Source organism: Siniperca chuatsi, linkage group LG9 (genome assembly GCF_020085105.1).
Source record: "Siniperca chuatsi isolate FFG_IHB_CAS linkage group LG9, ASM2008510v1, whole genome shotgun sequence".
Classification (NCBI taxonomy): Eukaryota; Metazoa; Chordata; class Actinopteri; order Centrarchiformes; family Sinipercidae; genus Siniperca; species Siniperca chuatsi.
The window spans coordinates 25,522,461-25,538,170 of NC_058050.1; the positions used below are offsets into that span (position 1 = coordinate 25,522,461).

The following is a 15,710-nucleotide window of genomic DNA, read 5'->3' on the forward strand; positions in this document are numbered from 1 at the left end:
TCTTGTATTTGTAGCTAGTTGTAGCAGTAACAGAAATTGGCAAGTTTGAACTCAGGCCTTAATGAAAGACCTAACAGCTAACATTGATGTGATGTTGCAAAATTACGGGCACATTTTTATTTCTTCTTGACATCTTGGTAAACTGCTCCAGATGTTGAAGATGAGGTGTGATCAGCAAAGAGAGAGAGGAACTGGCTGGACAGCAGTAACAGTGGATCATAACACTCTCAGGCACTCTTTATTTTTTATGAGACAAAGATAAGGGCTTGGGTTTACCGATGAGAGCCCTTCTGGTTTTGGCTCAGCTTGCTGCTTGATCTGGGAGTTTTATGGCCGCTGAGTGCATTTGCCACTGATGTGGAGGTTCTGATTGATGCATTGCCTCAAGATGATTTGGGGAGGTGCCTCTGAGACTTGTTGGTTTGGCATATGGTCCAACTAGGCCCTTTCTTCTGTTAGATTCCTTCCAAACTATTTTTAGGGCTTTACACCACCAAACCTCAATGCTCCTAAATAATGGGTAATACATGTGAATTAGGGAACCCCTTTTTGAAGACTTCTTAAAACCCCAAGTTGTTATTCCGTAGCTAAATCTACCACCTACTAGACAAAGGATTACTACTTTGACTTCAGAAGTTAAATAGATATCTATAGATGTGATATATGACTTTTTAATATCAAACAATCAATTACATACAGGTTTAATGTGACCTCAGATGCACAGTTGATTCCTTGTCGTGGAGTTATACTCTGGATGCTACTGCTTTAACTTGTGGTTTTGCCACCCAGAGGTTGAATCCACAACCCGCTAAATAGGAAACCTGGGATGTATGGACTATGACCAGCTTCTGTGTGAAACCTGTTGTAGTGGTCTATTGTAGTTATGCTTTACTTTCTGGTTTAAATTGAGATACTCAATTCTCGTTGACGGAGTGTAAACATGTTCTAAAGGGAAAATGGAAAAAATGAGGACTAAATTCTTCAAAAATGTCATTGTGTCATCTAGTAAAACATTAAACATGCAATGTACTCACTGTCAGCCTTCATAGTACACAGTCTCCTCTGACAGAATGAGACCCAGTCTGTTTGTGCCTGTGCAACTCATTTTTCACAAGTCAGAATACACAAAGGAAAAAGTTAAACAAGTAAAAGAAAACAGCCTGTGGAAGTTTGCAATCAGATAGCACAAACTGGATAATCTCTGTCCCAATGCCATCCGGAAATCTTGCCTTTGATTCTCCGGCTCGCAGGGAGCAAATGGCTTACAGAGATTGCACCATAAATCCGTCTGATCATCAGCTCAGCGGGGCCTTGTCTTCAGGACTGAGGAGACAGAGGGCGAAGACATGGAGCTTTGGAGAATCTGTTTTTCTTGAATCCAACCCCCTGTAGCAGTAACAAAACCCATCTCTGACTGTAAATAGTAAAAAGATGGAGTAATGTTGGCACGCTGTGGATTCCTCAGGCAGGTTGGAAGCCAGAGCAAGCGTTCTGATGAGAGACAAAGAACTATAGAGAGACAGTAGTAGATTAAACATAGTATGTGCTTGGGAGTGGTGTATCTGTGTGTGTAAGTCCCTGTATATGTGTTTTTATTTGGCCATTTTTAAAAATAAAAAATGGCATCATTTCCAAGGCTATGAAGATGAAACCTCCAGATTGTTTATAGTTTGTCAGGCCTTCATGTAAACTTATCCTAAAAGCCCACATCAATTGTTTGTTTTATGACCCATCTACAAATTTGCCCTCTAACAGTCGTCTCTTCTGCTGATATACAGAGTGGGGTGCTCATAAATCTAATAAACTGTTAACTGTAATATCGAAGTTTTGTCTGATATTGGCAATTAGGAGATATTTCAGGTGAGACTGGATTTGATGACAGTAACTCATCTACTGCACTGTTAACTCTTCTGTCTATAATTTGCACTACTTGATATTCATTGCACTACTGTTCTGCCCAGTCAAATTCATTATGGTACATATCCATCAGTATACTTCTATTTATAGTAATGCCATCTGTATATAATGTCCATAGTACCACTTGTAAAATATTTTCATAATATTGCTCTATCCTGCATTTATGCACACACTTTATATCCTGCACTTGCTTATTGCACTTCTGGTTAGACCTAAACTGCATTTAGTTGCCTTGCACTTGTACATATGTAATGACAATAAAGTTGAATCTAATCTAATCTAATCTAATCTAATCTAGGGAGACCATGACCAGAAGTGAGAGTGCCCACATGTGCTGTATGTTGGTAGCCTCAGGCCAACCCACTTGGTGTATGTGTGCGATGTTGTCTGTGTTTCATGCTGAACAAAAAAGTTAGTAATCATGCCGTGTGTCTACAAGCAAAATAAATACTTCCAACAAAACATAATTCTAGGACTTAAACCAGTCATGTAACACTGTGCTGTATTTGTCTGTCCTCTCATTCAAGTTCTCAATGTATAGTAACCCATTGCACTGGTCTCACTCTGTTTGGCATTCCAAACTGATTTAAAGCATCTGCAGAAGGCAATGCACAAGTGTGTCATTCCAACAGAAGGCCATACACCCAGCCACCATTGCCTGTGAGTCAGCCAACACTACACAACCCACAGCGTTACACTGCTTTGTCTTTGAGGTTTGATGGAGTTTTGGGTTCCTGGTGGGATGAGGTTACTTCAGCTCCTCAGACAGTCCTCAGACACAGGAAAGCAGTCGGGGGAAAAATTAAACCCAGCGGCTTCCTGCATCCAGTGAGTCAAGTGGTGATCAATACACTCTGGGCAGGATGCTGCCGCTCCACAGTTTAATCCCTGCTCTCAGGCCATCCGGACTACAGCAATCCCTCAATGGAGCTTATTACTTGCTGGGTGCTCCTGGTGATATTGCAGTCTGGGAAACGATTACTTTGCAATTAAGGCTAATGTTCGCTTTATTAGTGCTTTCTTCGGACAGAAATTCTGGGAAGATATTGTGTTGCAATTAGGAACACCATTGGCTTTATGAGGCTTAAATCTAAACAGACACTATAAGAAGTGATTGCCTTAAATTAGACGAAGATGTTTACCACGTTATATTGCTTTTAAGATCATTGTGTTTGTGTTGTGTGCGAGTGTGACACAACAGACTTTCATTTAATTTTGTTTTTGGGTGCTGCACAGACTAAGGCAACCAGATTTGGGTAATTTTTCACTGTATTCCTCTTCATCTAATTGGTCTTTTTTATTTTGGGTGAGATAGAAAGTCACAAAAAGGAGTAACACGGTAACTGGGTGCCTCTGTGTGTAATTTCTCAGTGGAGAAAGGTAGGCTTGTATGACTCCATGTTACACAAACTGTGGGTGGTCTGTGTTTTATGTCTCAGGGTGAGTGTGTGCTCCATTTAGCAGACCCTCACCCCTTTGACCTATGAATAATTCCACTCTTATTATAGAAATGATGACGCCATATAAGGCAGGACATTTTAACCAGTAACATCACACATGCAGAGATAGTCAGTAGCAAACTATTTGGTAGAGCGTTAATCTCTATTTTCGATTTTTTTTCCAATACTAAATTCCATTCTATCTGTAGCTCTAGATTCTATCTATAACACATTTTATATGTAACACTTAATGATTCTTAAAGCCAGAGGAATACTGATCGTAGTGTGTTTCAGAAGGAGCTCCCCCCATCTACTTGCGTGTTGGTATATGAGTTAGATTCCACTTGCCCCAGAGTGTGCCGGCATTGGTAGTGTTTGCTTTTATCTTGGCCAGCTCGGGGGCGCCTGTAATGTGTGGGTAAGAGAAGAAGAATGTAATATGAATAATTGCACAACATGCCACTCTCCATGGTGGGGGAGAGAAGAAAAGGAGATTGTGTGGAGAAGGCATATGGTTAGCTGAAAAGATAATAAACATGCAGATCTTGAAGGAGTGTATCGCCCTGGCTTGACATTGACCACATTGCTTGTTTAAAATGACCAACATGATAAGAATTCACATGCTATAATTGAGTTGTATTTGCTCCTAATCTTCCATAAAAACTCTTTGACAGTTATAATTTCCAGTTGACAGAGCAGAGAGTAGAGATATTGGGATGCGGGTTGGTTGAGATACACCATTACAGAGATAGCAAGGAGTATGAGGTAAAGTCATATTCACATTTCATAAAACTGAAATTAGTATTTGAAAAGTTGAAAATAAGGCTTGAGATTTTAAGCTGTGGCTTAAAAGTGAAAAATAAGATGTGAAAATTTTAAAGTTTGAATGTGTTTGGCAACTCTCTGCTGTGTTTGAGGTGTCACAAAACTTTGACTTTCGAGAGTTTTCGAGCATGACTTACAGAGATTTAATGCATCCCTTTTAAAGATTCAAATCTGCTCTTTCAGCTTTGCATGCTGGGATTTCTAACATAGTTTTAATTGGGGAAAGATCTTAAACTCAAAGAGCAGCTCAAACAACCCAAACCAGCCTTGGCAGTAACGGAGGGTTACTTCTCTGTTACTTGCTCCAACCGAATACAACTTTGCAAGCTGTGCTCCAAAACTCATGCCAACAATGTCTGTAACATTACATACATTATACTGCAGACATGAGTATAAAGCAGGTGTTACAGACATTAAAATTTTAAATGTTCAAATCCCATTTTAAATTTTCAAACCATAGTTTCATAACCATAGTTTCAAATCTTACTTTTAACCTTTCAAATTTTACTTTTATCTTTTCAAATCTTACTTTTAGGATTTGTAAATGTGATTGCACCTCCTAAAAAAGAGGACTGCACTCTGGCTGTTTGCCAGGAGCAGGCCTCTTTTCTCATTGGTTTGTTTTGCAAATTTAAGTTAAGAAACGAAACATGTCTTCTTTCATTACGCTGATGAAGACAATAGCAGACTTTAGCTCCATAAACAAGGACTGGGTTACGACTCCAAGATGTTACAAGGATGAAATTGTAATTTTTTTTCTTCCAAAGTAAGGTTGACAGTTTTCCATCTCTCAAGTAAGCTGATGAATGTTGACAGTACCTCAGTTGCTTTGAAACCCGGTGTATAAAAGCTATGCAAACATAAGGCCTGCTACATTCCACTTGCGTGCTCAAACCTCCTGCAATATGGCTTTGGTATTTCTCAACATTGACGGAAAGTCCTCTCCCATTTCTCTCTGTTTGATTTATTCTATCTTGCTGGTTTCAGAACATTGATACTCTCCAAGAACACTTTAGGCCTCTACAGTTCGTGCCTTCCAGCTGCACCTCACATGTGCAATTAAGTTGTCAAAGTAGCCTTAGCCACTGCTTGCGCTGTTCTTGGAGGCTGGTGCTTACATCGTTCAAGGGGTGCTTATGTCTTGTATAATGTGCTTAATATTGTGTATGAAATAATGGGCAAAGCTCAGCGATGGTTCAGTTTTTGACAGATGAATGGCAGTTGATGTTGAAATCAGGTCCTGACCAGCAACTCACCAAAATAATAAGAAGATACCAATATCTCTTTAGGATGCTCATTTTCTTTACCATTTGTAAAGATTATTTATTATTTTCATATCATGAAGGAAAGTAACAGTGGTTTGCTTGAATAGATAACCTACATGATAAATAATTGGCAAATTAACAAGGGACTGGTTATTATTTGGATTAGAAATAAACAGGTGAGATTAAAAGCTATCTCTGTGTTTGGGAATACCCCCATGTGTGTTGTAGTTGACTCAACTAAGATGTGTGTGTGTGTGTGTGATCCTGTGTATGTAAGGGGTCTGTGTGGAGTGTTTTATTGTAGCTAACACATTGCAGTTATTAGCATTAGGGGGTAGCTGTGCCAGCGTAAGCAGCATGCCTCACATGCTCAGCCTGGGCTTGTGGTTAGCTGATGGAGACATCTGAAGGACCAGAGCTTCTCAGATCTAAATCAGGAACAATTTCCCATTCTCTCTGTGTGTGTCTCCTTCTCTTTTGATTTTTCCCCCCCACTCCTCTGTTGTCTCACTCCTATTTTTCTTCTTTTCTGTCTTGGCTTAATTTATTTCTCTCTTTTTCTCTTTTTCACACTCTTTGCTCTCTTTCGCTGTCCCTTTCCTTTATGTTTTCTCCTTTTCACCAGTGAGACAACAGTTAGGTGTGTGAGGTGCAATAATGCTAAAAGTACAAGTCACCAGAAAGAACATGGTATGTTAACATCAAGAGGTCACTGGGCAGAACTTGAATGGGCTCCAATGAAAAGAAAATGGAGACAGCAGTGATCTAGACTGTTCAGCCTGGTTCCAAATTCCATCACGGCACCTACATCAGGACTAGTCACTAGCCTGTCTGAATTCCTTGTTCTTGGCTTTTGATCAAGTCTTTGGATTGGAGTTACTATGACTTAAAATCCTTTGTTTGAACAACAATTGTGGAAAACAAACATTGTTAGCGAGGATGAAAGAGCACTGACCTCAGCGCTCCCTCTGCTTTGTAATGTCTTACTGCTGACCTGCTTACTGTTGTGGGGAAATAACCAGCAAAAAAGCTATTTTGTAACAAAGGAACCGATTTCATGCGTGAATACACTGGCTTTGAGATTTACTAGATTAATGGAGAATTATGCACACTTTAACTGGAGCAGCAACAGCTACTGTACCGTAAACAGAAGATTGGTTTCTGCTGGTATTGCTTGAAGTTTTCTAATAAGACTAAAGAAAATGTCTTGGGGTTTATACCAATACTGCAGAATGTAATAGGTCCATAGTAGAGCTAAAATTCACATAAACATGGCCACATTTAATAATGGACAATATTGGCACTGATTGGTCCATGTTACTGAGATGCTGTAGGACAGGCCTTTGTCAAAACTTCTGTACAGCGTTGAAGAATTTCGAGGAAGGCACTAAGCCTAAGGCTTGGCTTGTGGCCAGTTAAGGTGGTTTTACTGTGTAGCACTCATATCAACTGTACAGATTTTTCACTGTCCCTCGGAAAAAGGTCTGTACAACAACTGCAGCCAATTGTATTCTCTCAGGTAAAGATAATGCAATGGACAACGGCTGTCCATAGATGTCCAAATAAAATACTGAGAAATCAGAAGTCCTTCTGTTGCTCCCTGTAGGTCTGGTCCACAACTGGGATCCCTGTTTGTCTTTGTTGTTATTCTGGGCATGTTGGAGGCAGATATAAAACATAGCCAGTTTGACTTGGGTACAGTGGAGGCACTCTTGGCAGAGACCTCCAGCATGACATCACCAGTGCTGTCGTTGTGATTCCTCCCGCTTTAGAGTGAAATAGTTTTGTAATTGTGCATTCTCCATTTGGCAGATGCATTGGAATCTTTTCCATGGCCCTGCTCCCCCCTCTTTAATGAACATGTTATATTTTTGGGCTTCTGAAAGAAAGAAGGCATATGCTTAGAAAATGTACCTAGTGCTTTCATTGTAACAGTTTGCAGGGATGAAATGTGCTTAGTAACACTTCTGGTATTACAGACCTTGTAAACAGCCCCCCCTGAAATGATTCCAAAGAAATCTCACAAGTCTATTCTGTCGTGGTTGCGGTAATTATATAGGTATGAAGGTTTTGAAAAACACAAATTACAGATCATTCATTTGACTATAAAGAAAAGTTTCAGGTAAACCAGGGTTGGATGCATATTTTTATGGACTGTCTCTCCTTCATATGAAGTCAAGGATATTTTGCTTATCTGAACATTAATATGCAGTATGTGGTGAGTAGTTGTGGTGTGTGGTTTCACAAAAGAAAATTGACTTGGAAAAGACTTTTGACATTAAGAATCAGCACATTCATTTTAGCTGTACATTTCATGACTTTAAAATTGGCCATCTTTGCAATTTTATAAAAGTTGGAGACTATTGAATGTTTACATATCATTAAAATGTAGAATGTATTTGTGACATGACATTTTGGTTGCATTTTATCATTTTACCATGTACTGTTGGATTTTTCATAAAATAAATCGAAACCCTTCACATTTCAAAATCAGACAAGTTTTTAGAAACTACTTAAGTTGTACTTCCTCACACTTTATTTGCTCAGAAAAACAAGGCTTAGGAATACAGCAGTTCAGCAGTTCAGCTGAAATACTGTAGCGCATTTCAGGACTGTAATATTTCATTAGTGCAGTATATTCATTGTAAATAGGAATTTTCTTTCCCAGTAGTGGATTTAATTACTTGAAGAGAGGGGGAAAGAGAGAGGGAGAGAGACCACATTTTTGTAATGAGCTGTTTTCATTGAGATAATTATTCAGAATGTCACCCGATGTGATATTCATCTGGGTTCATTTCGGACTCTAATCCCTGCAATCCATGCCATGGATTCCAGCTGCACGGCTCTGTTGTGTTTTTAGAGTATGGGTCTTTATATTTAGGCTGTGTGTGAGACTGTGTACATGCATTTGTGTGTGGTGTTGTATGCAAGTATTTATCTTTAGTGTACATTTGTGGTGTAGTGTGTTTGTATATAAATTGCAGAGTATAATAGTAATATTAAGAACTTTTGCTCAATTATGATGAGTGTTTCCAATGTGAGGGAGAGTGTGTGAAATTCTGTGCTTACAGCTCTGGCTGGCAGCATCCTTTTCTAGTCTACCTCCGTTTGAGGAGAAAATGAAACCCCTGTCTTTAATCATGGTGTAATGGCTTTCTGCATTTGTTACAGTTTCATTAAAAACCCATTAGCAGCTAATTTTTAGTTGAGCTGATGGATATGTTCGAAGCCAAGGGGACGTTAAAGAAAAGGTAATTTGAGTCAACTGCGATGAGCTCTGTTCTCTTCAGCTTACATTCCAGTGGGGTCGTCATCAATGGGTCGAGCAGCTTAAGTGTAAAAGAAGTGGCTGCATACCATTTGACATTACTGGAAACATCCCAAACTGTGACTGTATGTTTGAAACAGTGAGCCACTTTTCATGTCTCATTCCTCTTGTTGCCAGCTGGAAACCATTCTTATGAGAACCAGGGTCATCACTGTTAAAAGCTTCAGACTAGCTGGTTATGGATGGGATGAGAATAAGCAAAGGGATGAAGAAGATGACCACAACAAACTTGAAGCAACTGTATAAAAAGGACATAGATTGTAGATAAACAAGATGAAAAGAAGTGAAAGTGAATAGGATGATAAGGAGGAAGGAATGAGGACAGGTGAAGGAACAAAAGCTATATGAGCGAGAGGACATGAGGAGGAGAGAGGACAACAAGCAGTAATGAGAACAGAGGCACTGCTTCAAGAGCAAAGCAGTGTGCTCTCTGCTGAATGTGGAGTGTGTGTATCACGTTAGCAGTGAGTGTTTTCAGTATTGTTCTGGAAAAACAATCTGAAACCCATCACATCCACAGTGTCTCCTACCATTCCCTGGTATCCAGTATTAGAGAGGTTTTCTATTAGGTCTGACGAAAGTAACATGGCAAAATGTGTTGTCTGTGAGTGTTTTTGAAGAAGGAGGGAGGAGGTCTGATTGCTGGATCCTCCCCAGGGATGGTGCTCTATGGGGCCTGACATGGGGGACAGGGCCTCTACTTGTCAGACCTAGTGTGTTTGTATGTGTATATGAGTGATTTTGGAGGAGGACGGGGGGGTCTGTCTGAGATAAGGAGCTATTGGGTTTCCTTCATTTATTTTCTCACTCCATAGGCGTTCACCCTCCACTGCCGTGCCTCCAATCTCCAGGCCTGCTGCTTTGATGTCAGCATGAGTTCGCCAGCAACCTGCAGAGGAAAAACAACAATAACAAAGAGTGTGTTTATCCAGCAATGGTCTTCTGCATGCTCCCATTAATCTGCTGAAACTGTGTGAAATTGACCAGTTTTAAAAATGTTTGGGTTTCAAAGATCAGGCACTTGCAGGCAGGCAGGCTAGTCAACTGCTAATCCCTGCCAACAATTTGTTTCCTGTGTGTTCAACTGAAATTGAAAAATTGCTTTGAAATTTGTGGAGGGAAAAAAAGAAAATGTCATATTTTATTTCTCAGAAATGTGCATTGAGCAATAAAAACAAACACTGGCAATTTTGTTTTGTTTTAGGCCAACATGTGTAAAAGTGAAAGCCTCAAATGATAAGAAATTGCAGTAAGACCATTATTCTGTTTTTCCCCCCGATTATTTCAAGTAGGCTAAAATTATTTTAAAGTGTATGTTAATGTTATATTTTAAACTGTTTAAACAGATGCCTAGAAACCATATCAATTTATAAATAAAAATGAATTGGGCAACTTCAGTTATTATGTCCTATTAGGTGTCAACACATCACACTAAATTTCTGTTTTCTGATTTCTTCCTATGTGTGACCTGAAATGGACCATTTACCAAAAAAAAAAAAAAAATTCTATTTCTTTTCGTAAGTTTTGCTTATTCACATCACAGTTTACATATAAATTACATTGCCAAGGGTAGTTAAGATTTTACTGGTTTCTGGTATCTGTGAGTTATAGCTCGTTTGTTTGTACTAGGGAAACTGTGACAGTATCTGCAGAGGTGCTGTTTCTAATAGCTGGAGGTGGTGGCGGGGTTCAGCTAATGTGTTGAGCAGCTCAGATGAGGGTTGACCCTCCAGACAGGCTCAACACACTGCCTCCTGGTCCCTGACTGAGCCAGACGTCTGCAGGGGAACAGAGGTCAGGCCTGGCCTTCCTGTGCCTTAACCCTCCATGGGTGCCCACTTACCCTCTGAGTAGGGGGTCCCCCTTGCCTGTCACTCACACTGCCAGGACCTGCTCCTTTTTTCTGTGCCTCTGTTCTGGTCTCATTATCTCTAAGTCTCTCTCACTCTTGCTGTCTCTCAACTACTCTTGGTCTCACTGTCTCACTTTCTCTCACTCTATTGTTTTTTCTACTTATCTCTTTGTCTCTTGTCTCTCTTTTCCTTTTTTGCTACCATCATCTTTGGTCAACAGCTGAGTTGACATGCCTGCAGGGGAAACAACCCCCCCTTTTCCTGGTCCTTCTGTTTTTCCCTCCTTCTCTATCCCTCCGTCTCTCCCTCTCTGTCCTGTGCCCTGCCGTGGCATTGGAGGGATCAGTTTACCCGGCAGCAGCTGAGGCAGGCTTCATCTGTCCCAGGGCTTCCCTCTGAAAAGGCATTTTTTGCCTCTGGAGAATTGCTCACTGCCCATGGTGACATTGAGAGCTTAATTGCGCTACTTCCAAATTTGGCAGTCTTGTTCTTTAGTGGCAGTTTGAGTTGTTGAACTCAATGTACTCTTGGCCTGCAGGGCTAGGCATTCTTTTAGGTATAGATATGAAAGTCCACATAGGAGAGAGACTGTTTCTAATTCTAATGTGCTTAAGTAGCTCAATTGTGATGTAAACTGAACACCTCAACATGTGAGCATGTCTAATTATAAGCTTACCTAATCTAAAAAATATCCCTTTTTCTTTCTATTGTAATATCTCTAAATATTGAGTTGCAACTTTTTGAAGTGATGACAAGTTAACAAATGAAGTGTGAATAATGAGAAACAAATTTACATCTTATTATTTGCCAATCTCTATTCTTTGGGACCTTGATGAAGTATTTATTATTCCTTCCCTTCTGTTTACCAATTCCCACCACTCACTGATGGGGGAAACAGTGCTTGCATAGTGCAGCTCTACCGCAAAGGCCCTTACTGAAGTAAAGTGTAAATATTTCTGCCAGAGCCTCTCTTTTGGCAATTGCCTGTTTACTTTATTGGCTGGGGGATACTTGCTTCTCTGTCAGTGTGTCCACAACTCAAATTATGCAAAGTATGTTTAAAACCTAATCTCCATTACTCAACCACACAGAGAGAAAGGGGTTCAATGTCATTAAATAGTGTCAGAACCAGGAAATATGTGTTAATTGTGTGGGGTACGTGTATGTACAGTATGTACAGCATGTGACTTGCCTGAAAGGTGTGACTGTGGGTTTTCATTTGCTCTTTTAAGTATTTGTGAATGAAGTGTGTGTGCATGAAGTAGCCAAATATATTTGGTTTTGACACCTTCAGTGTTTACATTAGTCAGGATAAGGGATGACTCCTGAGACACTCTGTCACGCTGATCCCCCATTTAAATGCTAAACACATGTGATCGCCCCCTTTCTTTGTCCGGATTGTCTGACTAACTTGCCGCCCAGCCTGACTGTGAAAAGGTTACAGTGCTGCAGTAACCCCTAATCAATGCCATACTGGGGGTTAACTCACTCAACTCTCCATCTTATTCCTGACTTCTCTATTTTTAGAATCTTTCTAATATGTTTGGTTTCTTTTCTTTCTTTCATTTCTTCCTACCATCCTCTGTTGCAGGCGTACGTCTACTGTGAATATGAATATGAGGTATTTGTTCAATTATATGTAGTAGTTGTAGAGGAGTAGAAATATAGCTATAGTAGTGATAGTATGTGCCTTTTGTGCTTTGATTTGACAAACTTTAGTCCCGTAACCTCTGATAATGAACTGTTGAATCAAAAGCTGTGAACATGCGAGTTCCTCCTAAAACTTGGAAACAAGACAACAATCCTCCGCTAAAACTTGGAAACACGATGACAAAGACCCTCTGGAGAAGGTGACAATCTGCTAGTAGAAATTTTACAAGTCCACAAAGTCACTCTATTTATTGTTAATGGAGCTTCTCCAGGGTTTGTCATTTGATGACATCAGATATGAGAGCCTTGGTTTTCTGCTTTAACTTTTAGGAGAGTGTTTAAACATATTGCTAAAAATATGGAAATATTATCAACAGGAACAACATGGGAACCTCCCTATTAGACAATTCTCTTTTTCTGCATTTGTGGATTTGCTAAGCTTAAGTTAAAATTGTATTTAACCCAGCAGTAGATCTAGTAAGTTAGTCCTTTAACCACAATCTCATGACCCCTACACTGTTTGTTCTCATGTCCCAATTGTTTTAATTGCACATCATGTCTTAGTCACAGAGCACCCACTAGGCTGAACCAATAGATAACCTCCTCATTGCGAATCTTGAATCATTTTGTTTATCTTCAGGCTCATCTCTGAAGGGAATGTCCATTTCATTGTCATTCCTACACACATATAAACACACACACAGATCTTGTACTTGCATTCCTGGGCTTAACAGGCCACTGGTCTCTGAGTGCAGATGACATGTGCTGTTGTGGAGGAGAGACCTTCACCCCTCTCATCCCAAGGACCAGAGTTTATTTGTAGAGCCCATGGAGATGGTGGTTAAACGGGGATGGGAGGGAGGTTAGTGGGAAGGTTTGGTGTGAAGGGGGGCTCAAAAACAGCGGTGTATGGTAGATGCTCCCTTAACGACTCCTCTGTGCACAGCCATGCAGGACAAAAGATACTCAGGTTACATACACACCAATAATTTGATTACCCTCAATAACCAGATAAATGTAACAGTTATATTAGACTGGTTACATTGTACATATCATCTTGCTCACTTGTAAGGAGATGTGTGCAAGCCTGCTAGCTAATATCTTAAGCTCCATGAGGTAATAGAAAGAAAATTAGGTATTCAACTGGTATTTTGGCTGTGATGAATTGAAATGACACCTCATCACAAGAACTGTTCTTGTTAGCTTTACTTTGAACCTAAAAATGTCACCCCACTTTGTACTGAGATTACTCTCTTACCTCTGTGGTGCACGTGCAGAAAAAGGACACTTGACTAAGCTGTGTCAAGAATAATTTGACAGATATAGGAATACTTCAGTGTGGTTACTCTGATTGCAACCTCATTACCACAAGCAAGATAACCTGGCGGACCCATGAAAATTGCAGTAACCAAAGCATTGTATTATTCCAATTATTAGCTTGAAGACAATAGGACCACCACATGCTATTGTATAACTATACTAGTACTGTGCACTATAATAAAATAAAAAGTATTACTTTAATCTGGTTATAATTGAATAACTGTTAAAAAGAATCTAAATGCAATAGTTCTGTAGAGCTCTGTGTAGAAGTCTGTTTACTTCACTTCCTATCCTCACAGGCGTTCATGTTTGTTTTTTCATCAGGATGACCACGAGAGCGGCTCTAGCTCCACCAGTCGCAGTGTCTCAGACAGCTCCAAGGCTGTGGCCAAGCCCCGCCGCCTCCAGCAGGCTGCCCCCAGCGACCCGGACCTGCCCCCAGGTGAGTGATGGCCTTGGGGCCAGTGAGGCTATTCCACCTCCCTGCTCAGAGAATGACCACCAGGACAGGCACGGCCTCAGCGGGGGAGGACGGGGCCCACAGAGTGAGACCGAGTTTAGGACCTTTTGACACTACAGAGAAATCTTGTTTTTTCTTTCTAGCCTCTAAGAACGCTATAGAAACAAAATAATTGGATTTAAATCCACTGGCTTGTTAGTAGCCAAATGCCTACAGAGGTCACTGTCAGATTCAAATGATGGCAATACCTGTTTACACTCTGAGAAATATTCTTTTTGGGATGAGCTTTGTAAAACTGCATTTTTCACCAGTGTAAATCAGCCAGAGAGAGTGTGGGGGATGTGTCTGTGATAAATCACATAGTGATGGCTCTTATCAACAAGGCCACTTGACCACATGCCTCCCGCAGGGCCATGGATGCCATGCCTGCCTTACTCCACCACTTTACTGCACCTCACAAAGAATGGCCTTGTTTGATTGGGGCTGGATAATGGCCTTTTAAAAATATTTATTACTTTTTTTAAAATCAATTTGTAACTGAAAGAAAGCAACATAGACAGACCTCATATTAGCTAGTAAACTTTGTGTCTTTATTTTTATGCTGACACAGACACTTTCTTATTTAAATGTATGTAGAAGTGTAAAATGATGTACAGCCTCAGAAATCCTATTGAAATAGTCAACAAACACTTCATGAAAAGTTTTGTAACAATGTCTCAGACACAACATTGTGGAAAAAAATAGAACCAATGAAAAGTTCTAGGAGCATGGAAAACGTTTCCAGAGAAAACAGCAAAGATGAGAAAGAAGGTCGCAAAGGGGAGACTAACATATAAAGGAAAGATATGACTTTTAGAGAGAAAAAAAATGAAGAAAAAGAAAGGAGTGAGGTGGGGGTCTTGAGCTTTAAGAGCTAGGTCACAGTCTAACACCCAACCATAAGGCTCACTCCCAGAGCCCTAGAATGCATGAATGTATGAACCTAAACTCCTGGCTGGTTGTATCTGGGGAGGATCCATTTCCAGTCCTGATGTTACGAGATAATATCTCTTCCCAGCTGTTAAAGCAGGGTGCCTCACACCCCTGCATCTCTCTTTGGGCCTGCCTCCAACAGATCTCCCAGGTGTGTGTGTGTGTGTGTGTGTGTGAGAGTGAGTCTATGTGCAACTTTGTGTGTGTATTTGTGTGCACACCCCACACTGTTCCAACAGTGGACCTTGTTTCAACCCATTACAGGCTTTAGAGACAACTCAAGGTCAAAGGTTGCAGCACCTCAATAACAGTGAGGAAGCAGATGAATGCTGTAATCCCAGCCTTCCTAATTAAAAGGTAGAGGTTAAAAGGTAGATGAGGTAAAACTAACCTGCTATGACTCAGTCAGAGGATGTTTTCCTAAGAATAAGATACAAAACAAACCTGTCAGGAGTCTTTAATGTAGTTAAAGGATGTTTTTTAAAAGTGAGGACACAGCACAGCATTTCATGGCAGTGCAGACAGACAATTTTGTAGACATTCATTCATTAGTCTCGTGACTACCTTATTTTAGACTTGTTATAGTCCACTAGTATGAATACAGATGTTCTTGTCCTGAGTACCCATTGCATTTCTATTTCTGCCTAAGAAGAAAATATCTATGATCTGCATGGCCTTGTA

The 15,710-nt window shown here is 40.2% G+C and overlaps 1 protein-coding gene across 17 annotated transcripts in view; it reads left to right on the top strand.

Annotated features, from left to right (window-relative positions):
- LOC122881231 (vacuolar protein sorting-associated protein 13B-like) overlaps positions 1-15,710 on the top strand; it is a 332,781-nt gene that overhangs the window by 8,332 nt on the left and 308,739 nt on the right. For all 17 annotated transcript variants that reach the window (XR_006379131.1, XR_006379132.1, XM_044207134.1 and 14 more), the window contains exon 4: positions 13,922-14,039. Coding sequence is in view for 15 of the 17 variants with exons in the window: in XM_044207134.1 (XP_044063069.1) it covers positions 13,922-14,039 (118 nt within the window). In the remaining 2 variants the exon portion in view is untranslated. The remainder of the gene's footprint in view (positions 1-13,921; positions 14,040-15,710) is intronic.